Source organism: Notolabrus celidotus, chromosome 4 (assembly GCF_009762535.1).
Source record: "Notolabrus celidotus isolate fNotCel1 chromosome 4, fNotCel1.pri, whole genome shotgun sequence".
Taxonomy (NCBI): domain Eukaryota; kingdom Metazoa; phylum Chordata; class Actinopteri; order Labriformes; family Labridae; genus Notolabrus; species Notolabrus celidotus.
The window spans coordinates 25,681,229-25,707,580 of NC_048275.1; the positions used below are offsets into that span (position 1 = coordinate 25,681,229).

Genomic DNA, 26,352 nt, shown 5'->3' on the forward strand with positions numbered 1-26,352 from the left:
TGCTGAATATTTCATTCTACTATAAAGCCCGGCCAAGGACGAGGCCTTAAAACATGACTGTCTCACGGAGCTTCTAGCCTGAATCAGGTATTTGGAACGACCATAAAACAAATAAAGAAGAGGCGGCTTCTTTTGGTGTAGGACTAGCATGTGAATCAGACCAAAAACCCATACATTCTACCAAAGCACAATTTCTGCTGAAAACTAGTGCTTTTACCTGCTTTAATTTAGCAGCATTTTCATTCTTGATATAGAACTCCTTTGTGGTTAAAAAGGGTACACGCGACAAGATAACCAGGCTGATTTTGGTGACATAAGTAGGCAAAGTCCCAATTTTTGGATGGTTCTAAAGATTGTTCAGCTAGATTCTCTTGTGATCAGAAGTATGTTTAATTACTAAACGGTCATCAGATAGTAGCCCATGGAATTCAGGATTGCATTATGGCCCATGTGTTCTTCGTCTTATCCTCTCCACATGGAATTTTTTTCCTGCATACTGCTTTTACCCCCTAGTTGTTAGTGGATAATTAAACCCAAACTTAAAACAAAAACTAAAATACTTCTTATTATACCTTTTATACTATTCTACAGATTATATGGTTGGAATATGATCAAATAAATAATCTATCACCTATACTGTGAAAAAGTCTGCCATTTTTTATTCCAATAATAGCAAGCAACACTGTTGCACTTGACCACATGTTCCTTTTTAACCATAAACACACAGTGTGGTTGTTTTGACTCATTCACACACCACTCTGCTGCCCTAAGTATTCATTAGAGGACCAAAAGTGTGTTAATCTGCTGCCAAAAATAACCACCAACAAAAGCACCATTTCACCCCGTTTGAGTCACCAATTGCACTGGCAGCCTGCAGTTAGTAGAAAAATTAACACAGAACAGAAAGGAAGGAAGGAAGGAAGGAAGGAAAGAGGGGAAAAAAGGGAAATTAGAAAGGCAAAATAAAGGTGGACTACACTTGAGAAGCAAAGAAGTGAAGTGGATGAGGGAGGATGAAAGAGGCTTATTAAACGAACACTTTGGGATCCAGAGAGGCGACGTGGAGAGCGAGCAGCGTCATCTCCAGAGGGGTCTGTGAGTTTAAAAGCTTTAGAGTCGCTTCCAGCAGACTGGCACAAAGGAGAGCAATGAGCACTAAGCCTATTTCAGCACAAGAAGATTTTATGTGATGAATTTGAAGTCGGAAATTGCCAACAGCTCCATGGTGCCAAAAACTAGCTTTGTTAAATAGATATTAAATCACTACACAGTTTTTGTTTTAAGTTGGAGTTTTGTATTACTGAGTATCACACAGAAATCATCTCCACCTCCCCATGAGGAGGTCAGGTCAGGAAATCAGCTCAAGTTAGTGATGATAACAGCTGATCAGGATTATGTGCAGTTTGGTAAGACATAGGCAGTAAGATAGCCAATGCAAGGAGCCTAAACTTTTACTACTCTAACCATCTTCCATCAGAACACTGCTAAATAAAACATGTAGATAAAATGATGAAGACTTCCTGATATAAAACTACAATAACTTTGAGTTGATTTCTAACAAACAATAGAGTGCTCTGCAGAAGCAGATACAGGGTCCCAACATTTCAGCTTTTCTCAGATAAACACCCAAATCAGGAGCAAATTCTTGACACTTTGAGCTGACAGATATTTTGGTGAATGACAACTGCAGTCAAATGTTGGTGATGATTATCTTTAAGGTAGAAATTTCCCTACAGATTGAAGAGAACGCAGTGAAATTGTGTAGATTTAATTTCAGGAAGGTACACAACAGCAGTGTTTAATTAGATAAAACACTTCACTGTCAGAATTCAAGTTCTATAAAATAACTAATTTCAGAATCACTCTAATTTAAGTTTCTCAAATGTGTCACAGCATATGTGGTCTTGTGTGCTTTGTTTTAGCTAGCACACTTATTAATTAGTAACTAGCTAGTAAGCTAAAGAGTGCAATTTGCTGTTAGTTATCAGGCAGGGTTTGGCAGGTCCCTCAAGCTATTAACACTGCAGCTTACTTTGTTAACCTGACATAATAAGCGCCTGTGTCCACTAACAGCATTCTTTGAGCTCTCAACAACCATGACCTCAATTTCAGAACCCTTCTCACCAGTGCTAACTGTCTCCAGGTTACAACAGTTGGCACTTTCGCTGACCTTGAAGTCTGTTTTAAATTGTTCTGAATACTTCATACTTACTTACTTCAGGGGCATTTTACAAAGAAAGCGTAAAAAAAATTGGAAACAAAATATGTCACGTCTTAACAAAGCTAGACCATTATATATTACCCTTAAAAATAAATCTGAAAAAAAAGGTCCTCCTCCGTCACTGTTGTTGACAAAGCTAATAACGCAAGTCCCTCCCCTTCTTGACTTTGATTGGTTGTGAGATAAAAGTCAAGACAGATGATGCTGAGGATGGGCTGTAAACACTGACCTGCATTGGTTTTGAATACAAAATAGGTGCTGTCAGCTCCAAAATGCCTTGAGAGGACACAGTCCCTAAAAAACTAGCAAATCTGCCCCTCATAACACAACACAGGTATGTAGCTGTACTTGTATAACTTCAGACCAAGTCCTGATGCCGATACTGGCCAAAGAAAGGCTTTCATATTCATGTACCTGCTAAATCCGACATGTAGAGCCTCAGAAAATATAGATAAGCAGACTTGCAGATGGCTAAGTATGGGGACAAGGATGAGCCATTTGCTTCCTTTGGGGGATTCTAAAGTCCTGGACTCAGAGCTCCAACAAAGAGGGGACAGACACTTAAGCTGCTTACAACAGCCTAATGGGGCCAAGACTAGGGCCACACAGGACTGAGTCATCACTTAACTCAGTATGACTCAGCTACAGACGCAAAGACACACACATACACATGAACGAACACATACAGGTGACGCGTTTTCACTGCTTGCTGTTCCCATACATGCAAATAAATTGGAGACTAAGAATCAAGATTATGTTGGACACGGTTGTCTGAGTGTGTTTGTATTTATTTTAGGAATATGAAGCTATTCCAGTAGTTACATTTCATAGGCAAAAATAATGATCATTGATTTACAAAAAGAACATACTCTCATCACACCCTGCTTAATTCAAGAAACACTCACGAAAACAAAGACACACAAACACTCTTGACAGTAAAGCACAGTAAAAGATGCAAATTAGCAGGCAATTAGAGGAGTTCATAACATTTGGATAGGAGGCTAATTAATGCTAAATCAACACAATCAAACAATCACTCAGACATAGCAACACGAGAGATAGAACAAAGAGGAAAAAGTGGAGACCTCAGTTGAGTGGATGTTGAACAATTCTCACAATGGCAGAGAAACCAAGTCCACCCGTGGGATTAAAAATAGATTGTTTATGAATGTAGTGGGTGAGAACTTGAACACTACTCCCACGCAGGTGAACAACTGGTGATCAAACTGATCTGTAGCTAAGGTATACCATATTCCAGCAATCTTGACCTGCGACCATAACACTCTGAGTTAAGTGTGTAGCAGCTGTTACTTAACAATGGACCTGTGAAAACATGGTCCAATAGCAAACACACTGGCTGTAAGTATGATATGATTTACTGGTTATCTATCAATCAATCAATCAAGCCTTATTTACATAGCACCTTTCGTTCAAATCAAATGCAACCCAAAGTTCTTTACAGCGATTGAAGAACAAGACAGATGCAGTAATAAAACAATGGCAAGACATATTAGGGGAGCAAAATAAATAGATAAATAAATAATAATAATAATAATAATAATAATAATAATAATAATAATAATAATAATAACAACATTAAAAAAATAGAGACTAATGGACAGCAACAATAAAATATGTGTAATTAAAGTAAGTTAAAGCATCAAAATTAAGAATACAAATAGTTTAAATTAATAGATTTAAAAAGGGTAAGGATAAAGAGTTAAAAATAAAACTCAGGCTAAAAATATCAATGAAACTGAGTAGATAAATAATTGTTTGTGGTTAGTGGTTATGAATCAGACTAAAACTAACACTGATGCCTTCATGTTCCCAACAATAGTCAACAAGACTATCAGCAATAACATTCATTATTTATTTAAGGTTAATATTAATGCTGAAACCACTGTCAAAGGTTTTCAAAAGCAAAGTTTTAGAGTGATGAATGGTAAAATACTTCAGGATGACTTTTTTTTTTTTTTTAAAAACTACTCATACTAGCATAGGAAAAGATCAGAGAAATGTGTTCTCACATCAGTAAACCCGACCTCTTGTAGATACTGTACTAGGAGACCAGCAGAAACTTTTGAGGGTAAAGTTTGGGTGAAAAATGTGTCCAATTCTGTTTACTTGTGCAGTTTGGGAAATCAAATTTGGCCTAATTTACTTATAATACTTAAGTGCTTGCTGGTGTCAAATTGGTAACATTTGTTTGTGTGGGTTGTGGCTACATCATGGTAGATCTTTTAAAAAATACTGATATATAAAAAAATATCAAAGGGGTGAGACGAACAAGACTAGGTTTGACTTCTTTCCTAACTGACACAATTGAAAGAGAAAAGGAGAGAAAAAGACACTAAGATAAAGAACTAGAAAAAGAGGCAGAATTTTCATGAACTCAAACACGGAAGAGAGTAAACACAATAAAAAGCCAAAGCCTGCTTTACCTAATGGCCCTGTTATGTCAGACTCTTAGCACACTCTCTCACACACAAATATGCATCCACACACACCTGCTGTAACCCGAGGGTGCTTACCATCTGCCCCCGAGGGGAAATTGCTCGTTCATAATCAAAGCGACAAACAAATGGCCCTCTACTTGGCACAACGTTTTTGGAGTGACTCAAGCAAACAGCGCTGAGACAGAGAGACAAAGAGGGAGGAAGAGGGAGGATGTTGGAGCAAATCAAAGGTGAAAGCGACTGCAGCACAGAGGCTTAGGGATGCACAAGTGATCACACACAGACTCACCACTTCTATGCTCTCAGCCTCTGTGGAGTCTCCGCTAGAATACTGAATTATTGGTGTGTGATGAAAAGAAACATTATGCTCTAAAACCTGACACAGATGCAAAGTTGAACAGAGGTACTGAGGCTGTACAGCTAATGTGACATTCACTCAAACACTCAGCTGCAGATGGGTGATGCTCCAGGTTTACATATTCATCACTAGCATAAAAAACTGACTGACTTTCCTCTGAGTTTCACCGTATTACTCAATCAGATCAACGACGAGCCAATTCTATCTGGTCCCAGTTTTTTTTTGGCCCTAACTAGTCAGAAAAGATTAGTCATCTTTGACATCTTCGGATCAAAAACATATGCAAAAAGTGTTTCTGTGAGTCACAACAACAGGAAAACATATGGCGTTGATGTGAAAGATGCTTATCATTGCTTATCATTTTAATTTCAAATTTTCTGAGTCTGCTGGAGGTTAGAAATGAACAATGTGAATGTTGTTCCTGGTAAAAGAAAAATAAAGTTCCCAAACACATTCAAGAGATCTATCCGTGAGGGGATCCTTTCAGTATGTTGCATAAACCATCACTTCTGATGGACCTACTTTTATTGGACACATATGCCCCTCAAGGATTAAACAGCCCTTGTCATTGCTTGCAGCTGAAGCAATGTCATGGGGCAATTCGGAAACTTTATTATTTAATTTTACTTTCTTTTTCTCTAAGCCATTGGTTATTGAGAGCTCAAGTTAAGAGCACAGGAGTAAATACATTTTAAAGGAGTGCTCACTGATTGAGGTTGATAGTAAACATATGGAACAAGTCTTTGATTTGAGGGTGAAGGGGCAGCTTGCTGGCTCTAAGTCTGACTCATGTTCAGGTCAGGAGCTGAGTTGAATTCAAGGTTAGCTTAGTGAAAGTCAAAGTTTAAGTTAAAAGTCAAAAAAATTACATAACTAGTCTTGGACATAATTCAAGATGTTAGTGTGCATTGAGATGTCGGAGCATGGAGTTCTTTTCTTGCGGTCAGTATTTTAAATTTGAGAGCTACTTGTATGTTAAAACCCTTTATGAGCTAATCTCCCAGACTACTTTTGTCCAAACTACAATGTAGCAGGGGGGGCAGTAATGCATCTTAACACTGTGCAACCCACTCTAAAACTAAAAGAAGAAAAAGAGAGTGTGATCATCAAGCTGCACTCAGCACTCAGAGTTACACTAGATCTCCATCAGCATAGAAGCACTCCAGACATGCTCACTGCCGCAGGACTCAAGAAGCTTGAGACAGGCCTGCAGGAAAGCTACTTTAAAAAATCACTTTAATAACATCCTTAGAATCTGATGTGACAAATGGAAGGCTCATCTTTTTGGTGGCTGGGAAGCAACTGGTAAAAATTGTAATACACTTTAATATATGGAATAAAAAACTGTTTCTAAAAACTGCATTTTAAAGATGCGATTAAAAATGGGATTCATTGTGATTAACTGTTGAAATTAGAAATTATATCACTACAAGGGAAGGGTGCTATATAAGTACAGTCGTTTTTTTTACCATTTACTCAAAATAAGCACAAACAACTGGAGGCATACTGGGGGCAAACAGGTGACAAACATGAACATACACACACACACACACGGACACACACACACAGCTCTTCTTAATATCTAACTCTCCTGCTAGATTTATTGATGCACCATTTTCTGTCAGTCCTCACAGCTTGTGGGTTCAATTGTAGCACTGCAGACTGGCACAGTCATGGGGAAATACACTTGAATACACATGAATACATGTACATGGTAGGAAAAACATTTTGCTCATCAAAGTCCTTTTAAACTTCCTGGAAACCCCAAATTAATATGAGAGTCAAATCTTATTCTCTGAGCCCAGAGTTGAATAACCAAAACGTTCAATAAACTTTTAAGACAAACTTTTTATATGAAACTATTAGCACACTCACAACAAAGCAGCACTTTTAAACACTAGTAAAGTTTCACTTAATGTTTAAACATTAAGTAAAAGTTTACTAGTGTTTAAAAGTGCTGCTTGCAAGCACTTTATTTCATGCCGAAGCATCCCCTTAATTATCTGGACAAAGTTTTATGCTGTGTTTGTTGCTTGTTGTTAAAATGTCTTGTTCATTTTTTGTGTCTGTATTATTGAAGTGGATCACCTGGCGTAAAGGGGCTTCAAAAATTTGTAGGGGTTGCAGTAATGTGGTGGTATACTCACAGCTGACACTGGTCTCCCTTGATGCCTTTGGTGGTACAGAAGCACTTCCCTGTGTTGACGTGGCACACATTGGCGTGGCTGTTACACTTGCATGCTGCAAAAACAAGACAAACGCTGATTTGTTAAGATTCAATGTCCAGTGCAGCAGATTCAGAATATACTAGATGTCAGCAAATGATAAAACCTAAGAGTTTTCAGAAGCTTTTGCAAATTTTGCTTACAGCACCAGACCCTGCACACCATAAATTTGAAAAATAGTTGTTACCAGATCTCCATTTGAGGGAGTGTATGCACACAACAAGAGTGGGAGTAGGCAGCAGAAGATAAATTAGATTATGTGGGAGACTGAAGGAGAGAAAAAGGTGAAAGGGGGGAAGAGAATTCAGAGACAGAAGGAGAGTGAGACAAGTGAAATAAGGTGTAATAGGGAGATGTAAGAATGACAGAAAGGACAAATCACTAATTTTCCTGGAAACAGGACACATAATCTAACTCTCTCTCAGAAGTCATGCTCCTGATTAAAATATCCAGTCTTCTTTTCTTGTTCTGGGAAAAGACTAAACTGAAAGACCTTTCCACATCTTTGTGATGAATATTCTTTTATGAAGGTTTCAAAGATACGGCTTGGGCAATACATATTTTGGAGCAGGATAAGGCCACTGGTGAGCTTTTTTTTTTTTCATTTTATTAATTCATTTCAACCTTTTTTAAAACCTGTGTAGAGTTGCATGACCTTGTCCTATGACCACTGTATTATACCTCTGAATTTGGTCCCTTCCATCTTCTTGGGTAAATGTAGCTGCTAAAGGCTAAATTCCTTTCACTAGCCACTCCCTAACTCTGTTTGATGATAGGGAGGTAGTGCACCAGGACTAGAGGTTGTGGGTTCTACAGCACAACAATGACTTTTGTTAATTAGACTGTTTTGTGTTTCTTCCAGTTGAAGATTTCAGGTCAGCTGTTTGCATGAGATGTGATATTATACAGCCTGGAGTATGCATGTGCTGTCAAATCTAGACAGACCTCGACCATCAATCATGTTGAATTAGAACAAAAACATGTGTAAAAGTAATTAACATGTTACATTTTACATAATCTTACTAATGGATTACTTTGCAGTACCAATCCTTTCAGCAATATCTGTTTGGTAAATGTTAATCAGCCCCTTGTAGATAGATGTCTTACGTTATACAGTACATTTGACTATTGCGTTGTTTGTGAACAGGAAACAGACAGAAGTGCTTACAATCCTTAATATGTTTGTCTCATATACAGAATGTCGTGATAATCCAACTCAGAGTCAAAGTGAACCACTTTTTCATGGTTAAACACTGCAACCAGTTTGGACTGGTACATTTTGATTTCAAGCTTTCTATGGGGCATTTTTGTTTTGTTTGGGCTCTTAAATTATTTAATTGTAACAGATGGCCCTAGTCAAAAGCATCCAGTAGCATTGTGCTGAACTTATTCCAAAATCTGTTAAGGAGGGGAGCAGATTATATCTGCTTCAAAAGCTATCCTGGTGACAGGCTGAGTATTTTGTGCAGCTAAAGTAAGATTGTGATACTTAAAATGGAGTGTAAGAAAAGTTGAGCGACTGAGGGATGCCAGTTAGGTTTAGGATTTTAGTTTTGTTCTTTATCAAGATGGCTGACGGGTCAAAGTCACAATCAAACATAAATAAGATACAGAACACACAGTGCAGTCAGGTTATGAAATGGAACCTAAAAAGAGTGAAGGCCGAAAGGGAAAATATGATATCAGTTATGTATCATGGAAGGACAATTAAATTATTAACAGATCTGAGGGGCTATCACGCAAGATTTACTGGTTTTCATATTCAGCACAAGCAAAAAGGTCGTTCTTTGGAAAATTCTCTATGCATAAAGTACCAAAATGGATAGTATAACTTTGATTTTTGAAAGCTTTGGAAGTCTCATCTTTTTCATCATTTTTTTATGTAAAAGATGAGCATGATGAATCAAATGAAGCCAAGCCTGTAATTTACACACTAAATAACTTCTGCGCAGAATGACTAATGGACTGGTGGGGAAAAACGAGACGTTCTCTATACCCTTGTGTTTCAGTGTGTTTGTGTGCTTCTTCCTATCCCCACCCTCTTTCCTGTGTCCCTCTCCAGCTGAATCGACTTTGTGCTTTGTTTTTATTCTTTCCAATTGGCACACAGACAGGCCATGTAATAAAGCAGAGGTGCACTCAGGTCAAGGTAAAGCCAAGGCGCCGACAGATAATGAGAGGAAAACAACCTACTCCCTCCATTCTCCTCCTGTGTCTGATCTGATCGCTTATGCTGAACAAAAACAAGGTGGGAGACATAAACGCTGCTCTAAATATTTAGATTTTTGAACACACACACGGAGTGGCAGGAAAATAAAGGTAAATGTCAGTGGGCTGAAAGTCAGGCTGACATTCTTCCACTTATAAAACACAGACGCTGACACAGGAGTCGGGAACTAAAAGAAAATGCAATCTCAGACTATTACTGGAAATTACATTGACCTGTCACAAAGACAGGGAACCTGGAGTGTGAGGGTTTAAGAGATAACTGAGCCGTAGCAGAAAGTGGCTTTTAGACTCTATAATAGACAAATCACAGGTGTATTAGTGCCGGCTCAGGTCACCCTGCTGTTTACACAATATTCAATTACTGGGCAGTCAACAAAGGACACAGCTAGGAGAGATGTTGACACAGATTTGACTAATGGTAGAGAGAATACCAACATATACAGACAGAAAGAGGGGAGTGAACCAGTAACTTGTTTCGGATTGCAGTGTTCACAAACTGTAATCCCAAAGGACAAATTAGTTTGACTAAGACACTTGAAAAGACAGAATGACAGACTTGGTAAGTCAGATGATTCAAGATCTGAGTAAATCAGAGTCAATCCTTTTGTTAGCTTTTCTCCTGTCTACAAACAAACATGAAACCTCTGTAATCCCCTCAGTAGTGAACATAGCCTGCTTCCAGTTGAGCAGTCTCAGTGCAGACAAAGTCCCCACTCTGAACATTAAACATTAGGATGAGTGTCGGACATGCAGCTATTCCAAGATCTCATCTCTAGTTATGTTCTAAGTTGATAGATTTAAAAAACAGCTCAAACCTCACATATGAATTGATCCAACGGAGCCACAGTTATTCCAGTGATACACAGGTCACAGGCCTGATCGAACTTGACACATGACACACTGTTGATCACGATGGATAGGTTATGGCGTCCCTCAAATTTCTCATCAAAATCATATTTCTTGATATCCTTGAAGCAGTGTTAACAAGCTGTTAACTCTCTAGAGTCTTGTTTTTTACATTAACACCCTTATTTACTTGTCATGTACTGTTACCTCAGTAATAATCAGGCTTAGTTTAAGTGGAACAAAACATAATCAGACGTGTTTGTACACTGAAAATTTAATTTGCTGCAATGTTTCTGCGATGATGTTTGATTATAAAACCTTTCGCCACACAAACACAGTCCCTGTCAGTCTTTGCAAGAGTTTATTCTGCTGATCAAACTGTAAACTTAGCCTGTAGGCTGTTCCAGTGTGTAAAACCACAATGTTCACTGAGAGGAGGTTTATTTGAGCTGGCAGTGTGCTGTCATTGTTCCAAGTGCACAATAATCAAAGTGCATATTTTCTTTCAGCTGAATCTACTGAGGCTACTGGAACATAGTTGGAACAGATGACTGGAAGCTTGTGATGCTTCACATTGCAGTCTTGCAATATGGATGCACAATGCACATATAGTGGTTTGTGGAAGACCATTTACTAATAATAACAGTAGTTCAGGCGAAGTCATTCTGCTACTACTGTCTACTCCAACTCTGAACATCCACTGTATGCAGGTTATAAAGTTGCTAAAGGCAAAGGCTTATGTTTTCTAGCTTTGTCCATCAGTCTACTCAGAACTAAAGAAGCCTTTCAGAGGAGGGGTGATACGTCTTGAAGAATTTCTACCAAGTCAACGGCTAAGAAGCTGCAGCATTCAGCAAGTAACAGCTGCAAGGAAAAACGTCATTTTTAAAAGGCAGAAACCTCGAGCAGAACCAGACTCATGTTAGACAGCCATCTGCCTCGACCTCTACCTTGTTTTGGGGTTGGAAGGAGGGACAGAGGAGATGAAGAGAGAGATAGATGATGGTGGTGAGATGGATAGTAGTAGTTGTAGCTGCTGGATTCTGGCACATCGGTAGTGGCTGGACTTTTCAGATCAAGCTTTGAATTTTAGTCTATTATGTACGGAAGAGGATAAGGGCCAATGGAAAAAATTATTAAGGTGCATTTTTTTTTCTGAGATTACAGTCAGATATATGATGGGAAAAAAGCACTATTCTGACTTTTTGCTTGGAATTGAAAAATATTGCACCTTATTTTTATTTTTTTTCAGTGGCCCTAATCCTCTACCTTAATTATTGGATGTAACTCAAATCCCCCCTGTTTTTTTGAGGAGCCAATGATTTTTCACCTTCACACCAATTTTCAATCAATGACTTTTCAGTTGACATATTGCTAAGCATACCATTAAACATGTAACTTAGATTTTTCTGTATTTTTCGTATTATGAAGCTGAATGTTTGTAGATCAGGCACTAACTGAGAGAAATACAGACTGTATTTCATGGTATCAAAAGTGGTATCTTCAAATGGAAACATTCCCAGTTCTTTTTGCTACTATTAAATGCGTTATCAGATATAATCTAATAAAAATACGCTCTCTTTGGGTTCAAAAACATCACTGGTTGCCACAGTGCAATAAATCTTTTCATTCATTTTTTCAGGCTTTTTTCACTGAAGATTGGAGACCTTTTTTCTTGTTGTTGCAGATTTATTTTTGACTTTTTTTTAAGGGAACCCACTGACTGATTGAAGCTGTCAGCAGACATGTTACATTCAATTGCCAGGGGGAAATGAACTCAATCCTTACAGAAGGGGAAAGAAAGAGAGAGCAGCTGGGGATGAAGGGTGTAAGGAGCAGGGGAATCATAAAGAAGAAGAGTGCGAATGAATAAAACGCACATCACACACCACACTTGCTGACAACACAGAAATAAGCAGCAATAAAAAGAAACCTGATCTGTTAGCAAAAAAAGGCTGATTTGATATAAATCATATTTCCCTTGACTTGTGCAAGCCCCCTGAAGAGAGTACAATTTCTCACCCCACTGCCTCTGAGTGCACACACACAACACAAAAATCGCCTGTTGTCAGGGTGTGCTCCATGTGTAGGTGGGAACAATGTGTGTGTGTGTGTGTGTGTGTGTGTGTGTGTGTGTGTGTGTGTGTGTGTGTGTGTGTGTGTGTGTGTGTGTGTTTGTTTTCTGTGTGAGTCAGAAAGAAACAGGTAGAGACAAGGATATAAGTCAGTGAGAAACCATTAAAGAACAACCCTGATCATTTTATCTGTTTCCACACTCGACTCCGTTTTATTCTCAGGGGAAGCTCTCTTAAAAAGCTGAGGATTCAAAGGTTTTTCTTGTGCTGTTCGACTTAACAACCAGTGAACTTAAAATCACCCGTACCTCATGTGAATTCTCCTCTGATGCTGCCAAATATCCTGCAGAGGAAATTTGAACAAATTCTTAAGTTCAATTAAAAAGGAGGAGGCTAAATTATTCAAACTTGTAAATTCCTCCTCTGCAATTCCTAAAGTGCTTCCTTCTTGTTGTAAGCAGTATGGAGCTCCTTCACATGAAGGCAGAAAAGGTGAGGAAATCTCTGACATCCTAATTGCTCCTCTCTCCATCACTTCTGCTTCTTGCTCTCCATCAAAGGTCTGAGTCTTGAAAAGAAGGAATGAAGAAACCATGTGTGCAGCTGTGTTTACACATTGTATGCATGTAAATAAAAATTGGGATTTTTTTGAGCCACCACATGATCAAATCAAAAGCAAGTCTTCTCGAAATCACTGTGTAGCTTCTGTATTATTAGATGATGCATGTGCGTGTGTAGTATATTATTCAGTCAATGGTTTCTGTGTTTTTGAGCACAGGCCTGGCTGTGGTGACAAGTGCAGCAATGGCACTGCTTTTGGTAATTCTGTGAAATCCACCAGACCAGCAATGCACTGCATCAGGGTTGAGGTTTAGGGGATGTCAATGACACCAAAAATCTACATTTGACTTTGAGATGTCGTCAAGATGATATAAAGAGTACATTTGGGGTTTTTGTAGCTGTGACATTGTGCACGGTTTCATCAAAGATAACGACAGTGCCATAAAACAATAATCCTCCCTCATACTTGAGCTTATGTACGATACACTAGTTTGGGTGTAAGCTCCATATCAAGGTAATTTTCACAAACTAGGGCATGTTGTCTTTCAAATGAGCCCCTATCACCTTTTTAATTGTGCAAGTCTGCAGCAGCACCACAATGGAACTCAACCATTTTCACACTTTTGTAATTTCATACTGATCCCACGTTCTATTGCTCCAGTGTTGGATTTTGCATCCTGTCATGGTGTTGCAAAAACATGCAAGTTAAACACACTACGGTAATGGCTCTTTTACTACCTCCGGTGCTGACACAACAGTGGGATAACTTGGTCCCACCATCCTGCCTCTGAGACATTAACATACGGCAAAACATTACAGCACGTGAATATTTCTCCTTTAACTGGCAGTGTTTTATTTGGTTACAGGCTTCTTCTTAAATGGACATTATAAATTGGTCAAAGATCAGTGGTTTGGGTTTTAATTGGACAATATTTGTCACATTGATAGAAAATACTGTAAAATACAGAATATGAGTCTCAACCCACAGACTGTTTTGAGGGTCTCTCTGTTGTATAAAAAGTTTTAAATGATCGTCCTGTGGGAAAATTTCCATTGTTATTAATAAAGTGCAGTGTAAAGAAGTAAATATAATAATAATCTGGTTTTGTAATGTAAAAGCAGTACCTGTAAACAATGACAACAGATGGTTTGAAGAGTGTTCTTGATGAACCAGCCCTCATCTAACCTCCCTCGGCTCATTTCTAAACATATCAATCTGATTTGTTTGACAGAAATCAGGTCTGTTGTGTAGGAGACTGCACGATACACATGTTAATCAAAAAGTAATGTCAACGCATCAGTTCATGCAGCAACAGTGCTTCAACAGAAGAAAGTGTTGTAATTCCAGGTAGACTTTCTGAAATATACCATTGTCTGAAATGTTCACACCTGCATCAAGTGTTGATTAAAACTACTTGGATCCAGATATACAGTATTTAGATAATAACAAATGTGGGCTCATGTGCCTGTTATGGTGGCAGTGTCCTGTGAGCGCACATCTGTAAAAGACTGACTCCATAAAGGTTTGGCACTTCCTCACATTGATCACTCTGATATTTTTAAGACTGGCACCTATAGACAGAGGAGGTGCTCACACCGAGTTGCTAACTGATTTAAGTTTGTGTCTTTTTCATGTTTTTATACATCATTTTAAAGCTAGTCTCTAATCCCAAAAGCCTATATTCAGGTATTAACGAGACCAGTGTTTCAGTGTGTCAACAGGATGCAACAGTAGCTGTGACACAATATACATAGCCTTCTCCATACTTTAGGATGCTGAAAATTGTAATCCAACTGTTAAACTACATATCACGTTAATAGTCACGTTGCAGTAAAATGAGCAGGTTTTACACGGCAGTATGGCCCATTGCAAAAAGTTTAGGGTCTTAACACTCCATTCAAATCTTGTTGTGAGGTGTTCTTGATTCTATTTCATTTTTTCGATTTTATTTCAGATCAATAAATCTTGTTGAAATGTATATAGAATATAAGGGCTCATAATTTGCCCAGTTAACAAAACTTAATAAGTGTTGTGCAAATTAAAATAATATGAAGGATTCTAAGATACCCAACAAAACAGGCCTTATTGATCCATTACAAATAAAACTATCCCAAAATAAGCTCAAAAACAAAGAAATCCTATGGCTTGAAGATTTTTATTGGGCGTTGAGATCTTTTCAAATTTTGATCCTACAATATGAATTGTTTCCACAACACTTTTTATTGTTTGTTATATATAAAGTCCAGTGTTTGTAGTTTGGGTTGGGTGTCACATAATTGCAATACTTTATCAGTAAGCATGTTTTTGATGTTTGGATGCAATGTTTTTTAAACGCTGGAAAAAATTGCACATAAAAAGAATGTCAGCAATAGCAGATCTGAACTATTTCCTGCACATAATTTTTAAGGGGAAAAAATAAAACTGACATTAGATTATTCTATAGTTTAGCAAATGGTTGTTTCCCAACTTTATGTTTCCATATCACAATTTTTCAAACTATGATTATTTCAGGATGCCAATGAACCCTTCTTTAGCTCCCAGATTACAATATATGACATGCTCATGGATATTTTTCTTCATTTTCATCATTATCAGTGTTATCCTTCACCTGCAGCTGACTCAGCTTTTTCATTGTCCTATTCCCTAGACAGGCAGTTTGGTTTGATAAGAGGGGGTAGAGCTTTGTGGTTTAATGATGGGGTCTAGGTTAAAGGGGGCAAACATAAAGAAAAGACACTGTGTAATAATGGAAATGCACACATAAATATGCACATACATACAATAAGGACTGATTTTCATGGCCTAGTTCATTTAAATTCTTTGAACATAAATTCCTTCACTCAGCAAAAACTAAAGAGAGAGAAGATATTATCACTTTAAAGGTGGATAGTTCTTCTCCACCTTAAAAGTGATAATGTGGTTGTTTTTTTTAATCTCTATACACTTTGTGTCAGCTTGTATATTACCTGGCTCTCTTATTAATCACCTGGCTGTGTTAAATGAGGCATGCTTTATGACCTATACTGCAGCAAGTCATCAGTGGGAGCTTTAAAAGTTTTGGCCTCACTTCTTGGTGAGCTGTTGTGACAACCATGTTTCATAGTCTAAACTAAAAAATAAAACCCATGCTAACTTACTTATTTAAATTAATATATCAGTTGGGAGAGTTAAAATGACAAAAATATGTCTTTAAAAGACACAAAACGACCAAAAATAATAAATCAGATCTTTTAAAGGTTCAGTTGGACAACTTGAGTGGATTTCAAACTAAATCTTCATGCCAGGTGGACATGGACTTAGATCTGTAGATTGATCTTTAATTGTACAAGGTAGAGTTTGTGAAATTATTTAACAAGAGCACTGGGGCATGGTTGGACTAGCAGATTAAGCGTATGCCCCATATACTGTATAGAGGCTATAGCCCTCATCGCAGCAGTCACTGGTTTGACTCCCAGCCTCACCCATTTGCTGCAAGTCTTCCCCCACTCTCTATCCCCCACATTTCCTGTCTCTTTTTAGCTGTCCAATAAAGGCAAAATGCCCAAAGGTATAGCTTTAGAAAAAGAGGAACAGGGGACCCCCATGAACAGTGTTCAGATGGGCAAAGAAAGAAAGAAAGAAAGAAAAATAATAGTAAGAGAGCAGATCCCCAAAAGCCTTACAACACTACTCTTTGCACAGGGTGTGTTGGATCTATACGGTGTGGCACAATGCTTCAAAGTAGAGCATGTCATGTTCAGCAGATCAATACACTGCTTGTCACCTTGAATGGACTCTCAGGCTTTGTGTGAAATGTCTGTCATTTTCTTTTCTGCTACACAAGCCTTGTGTGAGCCAGTGAGCCTTTTTTCATAACATCAAGTTATGAATGTTTGTCTAGTTTGAATGACTTTATTCAACACTACTGTGTGTCCTGCATGATAGAATAGGCAGTGGTTAGCATGTTGGTTTATGTCTGTGTGAGTGCTGAGCCAGAGATAAAGGCACGCAGTCTCAAAGAAAGCAGCTTATTGGAGCAGGATGTGAGTCACAGCTGCAGCCGAGTGGAGATCAGACCGGATTCAAAAGCTGTTTAAAAATCATAATTAAAGAACCGCTTGTGTGTGTGCGTGAGTGTGTGTGCATTCATATGTTGACCAGTCACACTCCAGGAATAGAGCTGCCAGAGGAAAGATGACTAAATACCGCCAAGAATGCTGGGTAGATTTGTAATTCCGCCACAAGGCTCTACAGGTACAAATAAGCACACAGACATGTTTCAAAGCACACACACTCGGACACACTTGAGACAGCAGGTAAGAGTTGATTTGGCAACTTCTCCAATCTGAAGACTGAATGGGGCAACTGCAGGCTGCATCCGTCAGCTGCTACTCTACTGCTGTGAGAGCTCAGCAACAACAGCTGGCTCTGTCTGATCCATCACACACACACACACACACACACACACACACACACACACACACACACACACACACACACCACACACACACACACACACACACACACACACACACACACACACACACACACACACACACACACACACACTACCCTGCTGTCCTGTCTGTCCTGCTCCCTGGTTGAAGCTGCTGGGTTGCCCGTTTCTTGCATGTGGGACATCACTCAACATCTTTAAAGATCTGCACTAAACACAAATGTACAAACAACTCCTGCTGTTGCTCCATGCTCAGACACTGTCCATGAAAACCTCACAATAAGGGACAGAAGACAGAGGCAGAGGGAATAGAGGGGAGAGAGTGAGGAGGGGGTTGTTTGTGTAGCTCACAGTACTTTGGCACCAAAGTTAGAGATTTGATTCCATACACAGTTTGTGGTTTGGTTTGGGCAACAACAGTCCTTTGAATGTCTGCAAACGAGACATACATTTAAAAAGAAAACCTTATTCACATGCAGATTTTGGCTAGTTGAAAGTCAAATAAATAAGTTGTCAGAAAAAGTTTGATCATATCTTTGGTATCTATATTTGTTGTGATTGACTTAAACATAAAAACTATTTCTGCATTATAAAAATTAATCTGGTTGATGCTACATATCCTACAAAATGTACAGGCCTTGCATACTCAGCATTATTTCACAGAGAGATGTTTGTGGCACCAGAATTACTACAGGTGGCCATTGACTGTGTATAGATTTTAACAACCCACTTCCAGAAAAACTCTAATACAGTTGGGGGGTGGAAAAAAGAGTGTTTGAAGCCATCAGTTTTTTTTCTGAGTAAATTTTTTAATGGATGGGAAAAAAGAATTGTACAAAAGTTTTAAAATAGTGAAAATTAAGAGATAGAAAATAAAATGTGAGAATCTTTCAGATTGTGAAAAACAGGTAAAATATCATCTGTGCTGTTCAGTCGCTGTCTGAGTGATTCAAGGAGACCTTTTAGATTGAGCTCTTCGTAAAAGCCACTTTAACTTCAAGTAATATAAAGAGTTCGGTAAAATCAGCAAAGGGCCAAAATAAAACCAACAATTTGATCCCTGTTGTCCCATTACTTCCTCCTATCACAATAAATATTTCAAAATTTGTGTTCTCTCTGTATGTATGCGCCTAAAACGCATCCAGTGGCAACTTTTCTGTTATTCTAATCTTGTTAGATAAATTTTGTTACATGAAGATATCATATATTTCTTTTCCAGTTGGAAAATAAAGTAGAGAAGAGCACTTGTACTCCTGTGCAACCTCAGGAGAAACTTGCCCTGAACTGAGCTGAACCTGCAAGAGATGATGAAACCTCTTGGCTGAGGGACAAAACATCCTCAAGACCCAACAGCAACCTTTGACTTGTGTGGTGTTTCTATGTATCATCGATCAGCACGCCGGACAGTCTGCAGAGAGAGAGCATGTAAGGTAGCCCACAGAGAGAGTGAGAGACGAAGTTTCAGAGAGTGATGCGGGCTACTGATGTGAATCATGCAAAATTTATGGAAGCAATAAAACTGTTCAGCGTGAGTTGCCGACGGCTAAGAAGCATGGTGGGCAGCAAAAGATAACAAGCAGAAGAAGAAATAATACAAGCTGGAGTCTTGCCTGGAAGACAACAGAGAGGGAACAGAGTGCACAGTGGTCTGCTTGCTGCTCCTGGTGATGCCTCACTAAAACCTGAGGACCAGCAAGACGATCAGGGGATAGATCACAAGAATGTGTACTACAACAATGTGATAGAGAAAGACTTTTTAACACGTATCCAAAACAATACATATTTATTTATTTGTAGGTTTGAAAAAAATATGGAAATGTAGAAATAAACAAACAAAAGAAATTCACTTTCACTTTCTGGAGCATAAAATAGACAGTTATAAATGTGGACCAAACCATGAAGCCTCCCACCACAGCTGCTGCCTGCTCAGATGCTAAACACTAGAGAAAACTTCTGACTACAAACCCTTGGAGAAAGAAATAGCAATTAGATGCTTTTCCAGTCTGACACACAAAACAAAAGTCTCTTATTCTGTTCATTTTTCTGATATTTTTATTTTTATTCTATCTGTCTTTAAACTGAGAAAATATCAAACCCATATGAGAAAGTGAACCCAGTTAAGCCAAAACGTTGATAAATGATCAATATGAGATCGATCGTCACCTTAAGGCTTTATAGTCAAGCTGACCAACAGCAGCTCAAGGTGTCATAATGTTAGCCTGACCCAGTGACTGGTGAGGTTTATTTATAGGAACTACAAATCCTTCTGTCACATATAAACTCATTCAGGATATTCAGGCCCTTAGATTTAAAGGAACTGACTCTCACTCTTGCATCTCACAGTGGCGATAACCTGTGTGAGATGGGCTTTCACAGTGTAAAATACTCAGTTTGGTTGAGGGGAATTTTTGATGGTTAGCGCATGCAGCAGGAGGAGGAAAAGAAGGAGTCTTCTGTCATGGTGGTTGTTTCTTTGGTAAATCATAGTAAAATGTACAAGGATGTTTCTGCAAAACAAAAAACAACAGTGGAAAACATGGTAGTGTCAACTGAGACTAGATTAAAGAGGAACTATTCAATGTTAACGCCACTCACATGTACTCCACCTGGACAATGTCTGGAAATGATCAGGACTGCAAAGAATGCTCAAAGAGGCTATAGTAAGGCGGCGGAGAAGGGCAGATGATCTTCAACGGCCAGAACAATCTCCATCAGATCACTACGCTCCCAGCATGCACGCCTGCTTGCACCACAAGTCTCTAAACATAGTATGGGAGGTCAAGCCTTTGGTTATCAGGCACCTCTCCTTTGGAATCATCTACCAGTCAGGGTCCAGGAGGCAGACACCCTCTCTACTTTTAAGAGTAGGCTTAAAACTTTCATTTTCGATGAAGCTCATAGTTAGGGCTTGTCTTGTTTGGACCAGCTCTTAGTTATGCTGCTATAGGCTTAGACTGCCAGGGGAACTGACACACTGGGATCCTATCTCTCTCCTCTGTCCGCCTATAACTTTGAACTCTTCCTGTCCCATTATACTAACCACAGACCTTTTTGGAGTCCCTGAGGTCCCCTCCCTTGTCTCGTAGGTTCCTCTGAGTCCCTGCCATAGACGGCCTGCTGCTGTGGGCGTGGCTCCAGCTGCTACAACTGCTACTATCCATCTCACCACTATCATCTCTCTCAGTCCATCTCCCTCTATCCCTCTTTCCAACCCCAACTTGGTCAAGGCAGATGGCTGTCTAACATGAGTCTGGTTCTGTTCAAGGTTTCTGCCTTTAAAAGAAAGTTTTTCCTTGCTGCTGTAATTAGCTAAACACTGCGAGGTGCAATGTTCATGGTGTTTTAAGATGAGATAAGACTGAATCCTGTCAGTAAGAGTGGATTGGACCTTATCCTGTCTTGATGTTGGGTCTTTGTTAATCATTTAACATAGAGTATGGTCTGCATTTGCAGCTCGTTTCTCCCAATGAAGATTGTTCTGGCCGTTGCAGATTGTCTGCCCTTCTCGGCCACTGTGCTTATAGTCTCTACATAAAGCCTCTTTAACACTTTGACAAAGGCTCATGAATCCACCTCGACTCCCTCCTAATCCTCTAACAGCACTGTTAACACAGTATTACACTAACCACAAACCACACAATGCCTCAGAACACAGATCTGGTTGCACATCTTCATAAGTGGATGTTTCTATTTGCAAAGCAAGCTCGTGTGGAATAACTACTTCCCTTCTACACATGATTGAAAAAGTTCAGAGAACATCAATCTGCCTATTTGAGAAAGCAAAAATATAAGTTTTAGGCTGTTTAAAGAAAACAAATGCAGCCTCTGAAACACAAAGTTAAGACAGGGATCTAACATATCGTCAGCTGCAGCTCTGAAGGTTGGCAGGAGAGGTGCGTTTTATTTTGTGCAGGACAAGGTGAACAGTACAGTCAGATAAAGAGGACATTAATGCCCTGCACACACACAAACACACACTTCTTCCAGATTTGACAAGGTTAGTTAATCATCAGTCACAGGGATGAGGGGAACAGACAGACTCCCCTCTCCTCTGTCTGTCCCCCATCTCTTCCTCTCCATCCATCCCTCCATCTCGTCTTTCTATCCAAGGGTGACTTTCCTTTCTCATCGTATTAACCTTGTCTCCCTCCACACGTGCTTTTATCTCGCCCTTTTCTGTCTGATTGTCTTTGTCTCTGCCTCTCTCACCCCTCCATCCTCCTTATAACCCCATGAACCGAGGCCTTACCCCCTCCCTCCTTGTCTCTCCATCATTCCGTCCACTAATCGGCCACACATCATTGCCTCCCTGTAGTTTAGCTCAAGGTAAATCCGGTGCTGCCTCTAACAAAGAGAGATAGTGAAGGGAGGAGATGAAGAGAAAGATGAATGGATTGAAAGACAGGTGAACAGTGTGAAAGAGAAGAGAGATACAGTTATTATGCTGTTTAAGTGGAAACGACGGAGGTGGAGAGGAAGAAGAAGGGAAAATGAAGGTTGAAGTGCAAGTGGACAAAGAGGTGCAGGAAATGAGAGGAAAAGTAAGAGAAAAGAAAAGTTGACAAATGAGACAGTGAAGTGGGGAATGAAGAGGACTGGAGGAGGATGATTAAAAAAGATTAAATGGCATAGGACATGTTAGGAAAGTAATAGAAGACAGAAAAGAAGAGGAAAGAAGAAAAAAAAACGGAAAAAGGGTAGGAGAATTCTCAATCTGAAAGGAAAGGAAGGTAAAGCAACTGAATAAACAAGAAGGAAGAAAAGGAAAAAGGAGGAAAAGAGCAAAATATATATACAGTATAAGCGAGAAATGTGAGAAGGCAAGAGAAGAGAAGAGAAGAGAAGAGAAGAGAAGAGAAGAGAAGAGAAGAGAAGAGAAGAGAAGAGAAGAGAAGAGAAGAGAAGAGAAGAGAAGAGAAGAGAATGAGCAATTAAGAAGAGAGAAGAGAAAAAAAAGTGATAAGAAAGAGCGGGAGGTCTGTAATGGGAAGAAAGTCAGAAAGGCAAGTAAAAAAAGAGGGACACAAAAAGAGACTAAAAAGAGAAGAGGATTAAAGAAAAGAGGATAGAAATGACAAAAGAAGAAAGTAGAAAATTTGGAAGAAAAGAAAAAAAAAGAAAAGAAGGAAATAACCAATAAATCTAAAAGGAGGGAAAGACAAAATAAAAAAGATCAGCAAAGGAAAATAGATTGAAATGTACGAATAAGGAAGAATTTCAGATAGATATAACAAGAAGGGAGCAGAGAATAAGAAAAGAAAGGAGGAAAAATGTAAAGAAAAACAGAAAGATCAAGAGTTAAATAAACAAAGAAACAAAAGGAGAGCACTTAGTGAAAGGAAACAAGGGCAAGTCAAAAATAAGGTAAAAATGACAGAACAAAGAAAGGGTAGAGAGAGAGAAAGACGAGAAAGAAATCATGGGTGGGAAAAATGTATGAAGGAAAAGATAGACAGAAAATAAAAGTACACAAAATATGACATGTAAATAAATAAAGATGAAAGAACAGGTAATGGAAGAAATGAGGAGCATTTTGATGAGGGTGACAGACAAAGCCACTAACTCTCAAAGACAGAGGAAGAAAGGAAGAAAAGGGAAAAAATAGTTTGAGGGAAGCTAAAGCAGAAGTGAGAGTGCATCAGAATCTGTCCGCCTGTACAGAGGCGACGAGGAGCGAGCATCTATCAGCGCCGCGCTCAGTCGCTGCGAGGAGCCGCCAGGGACGCAGACACCAGTCAGCTCAGGAAATAAGAAAATGATTAAGAGCGATTTAATGTCACGCTGCCGCCAAGCCAAAACGCACATCTGTCACAGCCAGACTGATGTTTACTGCACCTCCTCTCGCACTTCTCCCCTCCCTCACTCGCTCACTCTCCAGCAGTCACTCATTCATTCATTACTCTCTCCCATCTCCCAGGTTTTCTCCCACCAGATTAAGCCCACATATTATACCAAACCTTTCCAAAGCCAGCCCCCCGAGACTCTGCTTCTCCTGTGGCTTCTGCTTTCTATCATCTCACACACACACATACACACACATGCATAATCTGTTGTTAACAACTTCAACTGTGGGAATCAACATGATTATTTCCACATGACACAAAACAAAGCATGGGAAAGTGCTGACAGATGGATTCCAAGCGGGATAATATGGTGCACATACATCGTTCTCTGAGTTGAACGTCTCTGCTGTTCCCTAAAAAAAACAACCAGAAATGAAATCAGAGAGCAGACGGAGCTGCTGCGGCTGTTTCCCTCGATGTGTGCAGGCCACAATCCTGTCAAAGCTACACGTGTACTGTGCTTTTTCACTGCTCAACAGAGACCAGAGTCCACAACCACAGCTTTTAAACACTGCCCCCATCAGGTTGTTTGTGGCTGTTACAGTGTTGTTGACCGATGGTGGCAGTGATGACAAGTCTTGGCTTTTATGAAAAACAAATAAAGTGGAAATGACATATTGCTTTCAGCAAGGGATTCCTTAAACGTAGCCCTATTATAAACATTATTTCTATGTTGTTGTGGTCTAAATTTCACATTGATTTTGCTTTTCCTTTTTTTAATTTAAATTCAAATTTATTTATTTATTTATTTATTTATTTGGATTTTATTATTATTATTAATATTATTATCATAATTATTTGTATATTGTATATTTGATACAAAAATTAATAAAGACATTTGTTGATACTGAATAAGAAGGAGAGAAAAAACCCACAGGGAACACAGTGACCTTTGAACTCACCATTGCACTTTCCTCCATTGATGGGGTCACCATAGTAACCCGGCATACAGTTCTGGCAGTGCGTCCCTGCTGTCAGGTTCCCACAGTGCTCACACACGCTGCTGTTCACACACCTGCTGTGGCCATTGCACTGACATGCTGGGAAGAAATCACACACACACACACAAAGTGTCACAAAAGTTCCATTCAGGTGCGATGTGTAAGGTTAAAATTACCGCACTAGACTACCTAACAAAATACCTTCCTTTGAATCCAACCAACAGACGAGCTCGTGGTGTGTTCTCTCTTACCTGGACACTGGATGTAAGCCCAGTTGTAGCCTCTATCAGAAGAACAGAGACTCTGATCAAGCACCATGTCCTTTTCTCGCAGCCTGTCTCGGTCTCGGGGTCCGGTCCTGACACCAGCAGGTTTCATAGGGCCCCGGTAAGAGCCCTCCATGCAAACGCCCCTGCCGGTGTTGCTGGGATCACCACACCAGCCGCACTCAGCTCTCTCCAAACAGTCAGCACATGTGCGCAGACCTGAACAGTTTTGGGCTGGAGAGGAGGTGTGAAACGGCAGAAAGAGGGAATAAGAGACAGAAAAAGAATGTTAGATTTCTGGTTATAAATGGGAATATAAACCATACCATTGAGCCTGAAATGTATTCTAAGACTGCAGTTTGAACGCTCTTTATACTTCCTGGTTTGAACACAAAGAGGAACAGCAAAAATTATTTTAAAATCCTCGAATTTCAGAATCAAAGAACAACACAAGGTTTTTCCAGTCTGACATCAAAAGCAGCAGAACATCATACTTTTTGTCCACGTCTTCTAATCCCTACGATTAAAAATGACTGTTACAAAAATATGATTCAGTTGTGCTTTTTTTTAAAATCTGCCTTATTTAAGTCTGGATTTCATTTCAAACGTTTGGCTTGGCTCAGATCAAAGTTGTGGTTAAAGGAAACAAACAACTACTTGGCAAGAAATTATATGAGAACTGCATTCCCCACTGCCATAATAATAAAAAAAAAACACTGTGACAAGCTATGCTCTACACATATATCACTTTACACATTGAAACATTTCAATTTTGTTTTGCGGACTCTAAAAACTGGTTAAAATCATAAACTTGGAGATGTAGCAGAAAACAAGTTAATTCTTGTGGCGCAGGTTTATTTAAAATCGGATGGTGCCACACTGCTCGTATCAGCGTCATCTGTTTTAGACTCTGAAGGCTGATACACAAAGGATTTTACAGCTACACCTGTGCAAATGACAGAAAAAAGACGGCACTGAAATCCCAAAGCACTCATTAATGGTTGAACGCACCCCTGCAGGGCAAATAGTGTCTCTGCAACTTGTTTCATTTGGATAACTTTATTTGAATCAGTTCTTGAAATACATTTCAATATGTGGACAAAAAACGTGACCATTCCTGGTCTGACTGCCCCAGACGGAATAACCACAATTACCAATAAAAGTAGCAGACTGGAAAGCAACACCAAAACGGATGTTGTGTGCTTTTCTGTTTGTCGCTGCAAAACAAAACATATGCCAGCTGACGACATTTATCGCCCTCTTCCTGTTTGTTTATCTTTTGAAGTCATCCTGATCAGGCAAGTTTCTGTGAGATCTCATGTCAATGGAATTATTCCCACAAAATGTGGTCCAGTGGTCGTGTGGAATCATTTAGTGTGTGTGTTAAGAGGATTGTGATGTTGATTGGTTAAAGGTGACATATCACGCTTTTTTCATCAATATATATTGGTCTAAGAGGTCCCCAAAACATGTCTTTAAAGTTTATGCTCAAAAAAACACTTTGAAATCAGATTTTGGTCTGCCTGAAAATCCCTCTTCTTCAGTCCTCCTCAGAACACTCTGTTTTCCCTCTGACCACGCCCCCTCAGGAAGTGGACGTGCCCTCGGCTCTCCAGCACGTTGATCTAATGTTTACATGTTGGCTGAATATACAAGGCTGCTCAGAGATCACATTACTTCATCTGATCCAGAATCTGATCCTGACGGAGAGGCGCCTGTAGCAGGACCTTCCTGAAGGATTGGTCATAGATTTAGTGTTTCTTGTTGTTTTATTTATCAGTATGTCGACGTGTGTCTTGGCTACGAACATATAGCTATGTGGCTATGCTAACTAGCGCTAGCACTTATCCATGATAAATAAAAATCATCCACAAGATCTTCAAATCTGCAGG

The 26,352-nt window shown here is 39.3% G+C and overlaps 1 protein-coding gene across 3 annotated transcripts in view; it reads right to left on the reverse strand.

Annotated features, from left to right (window-relative positions):
* The window catches only part of atrnl1a (attractin-like 1a), a 305,950-nt gene that overhangs the window by 168,262 nt on the left and 111,336 nt on the right, over window positions 1–26,352 (reverse strand). For all 3 annotated transcript variants that reach the window (XM_034681468.1, XM_034681469.1, XM_034681470.1), the window contains 3 exons: window positions 24,446–24,694; window positions 24,156–24,293; window positions 7,186–7,279 (listed from right to left, as the gene is read on the reverse strand). In XM_034681468.1, the coding sequence (XP_034537359.1) occupies window positions 7,186–7,279; window positions 24,156–24,293; window positions 24,446–24,694 (481 nt within the window). The remainder of the gene's footprint in view (window positions 1–7,185; window positions 7,280–24,155; window positions 24,294–24,445; window positions 24,695–26,352) is intronic.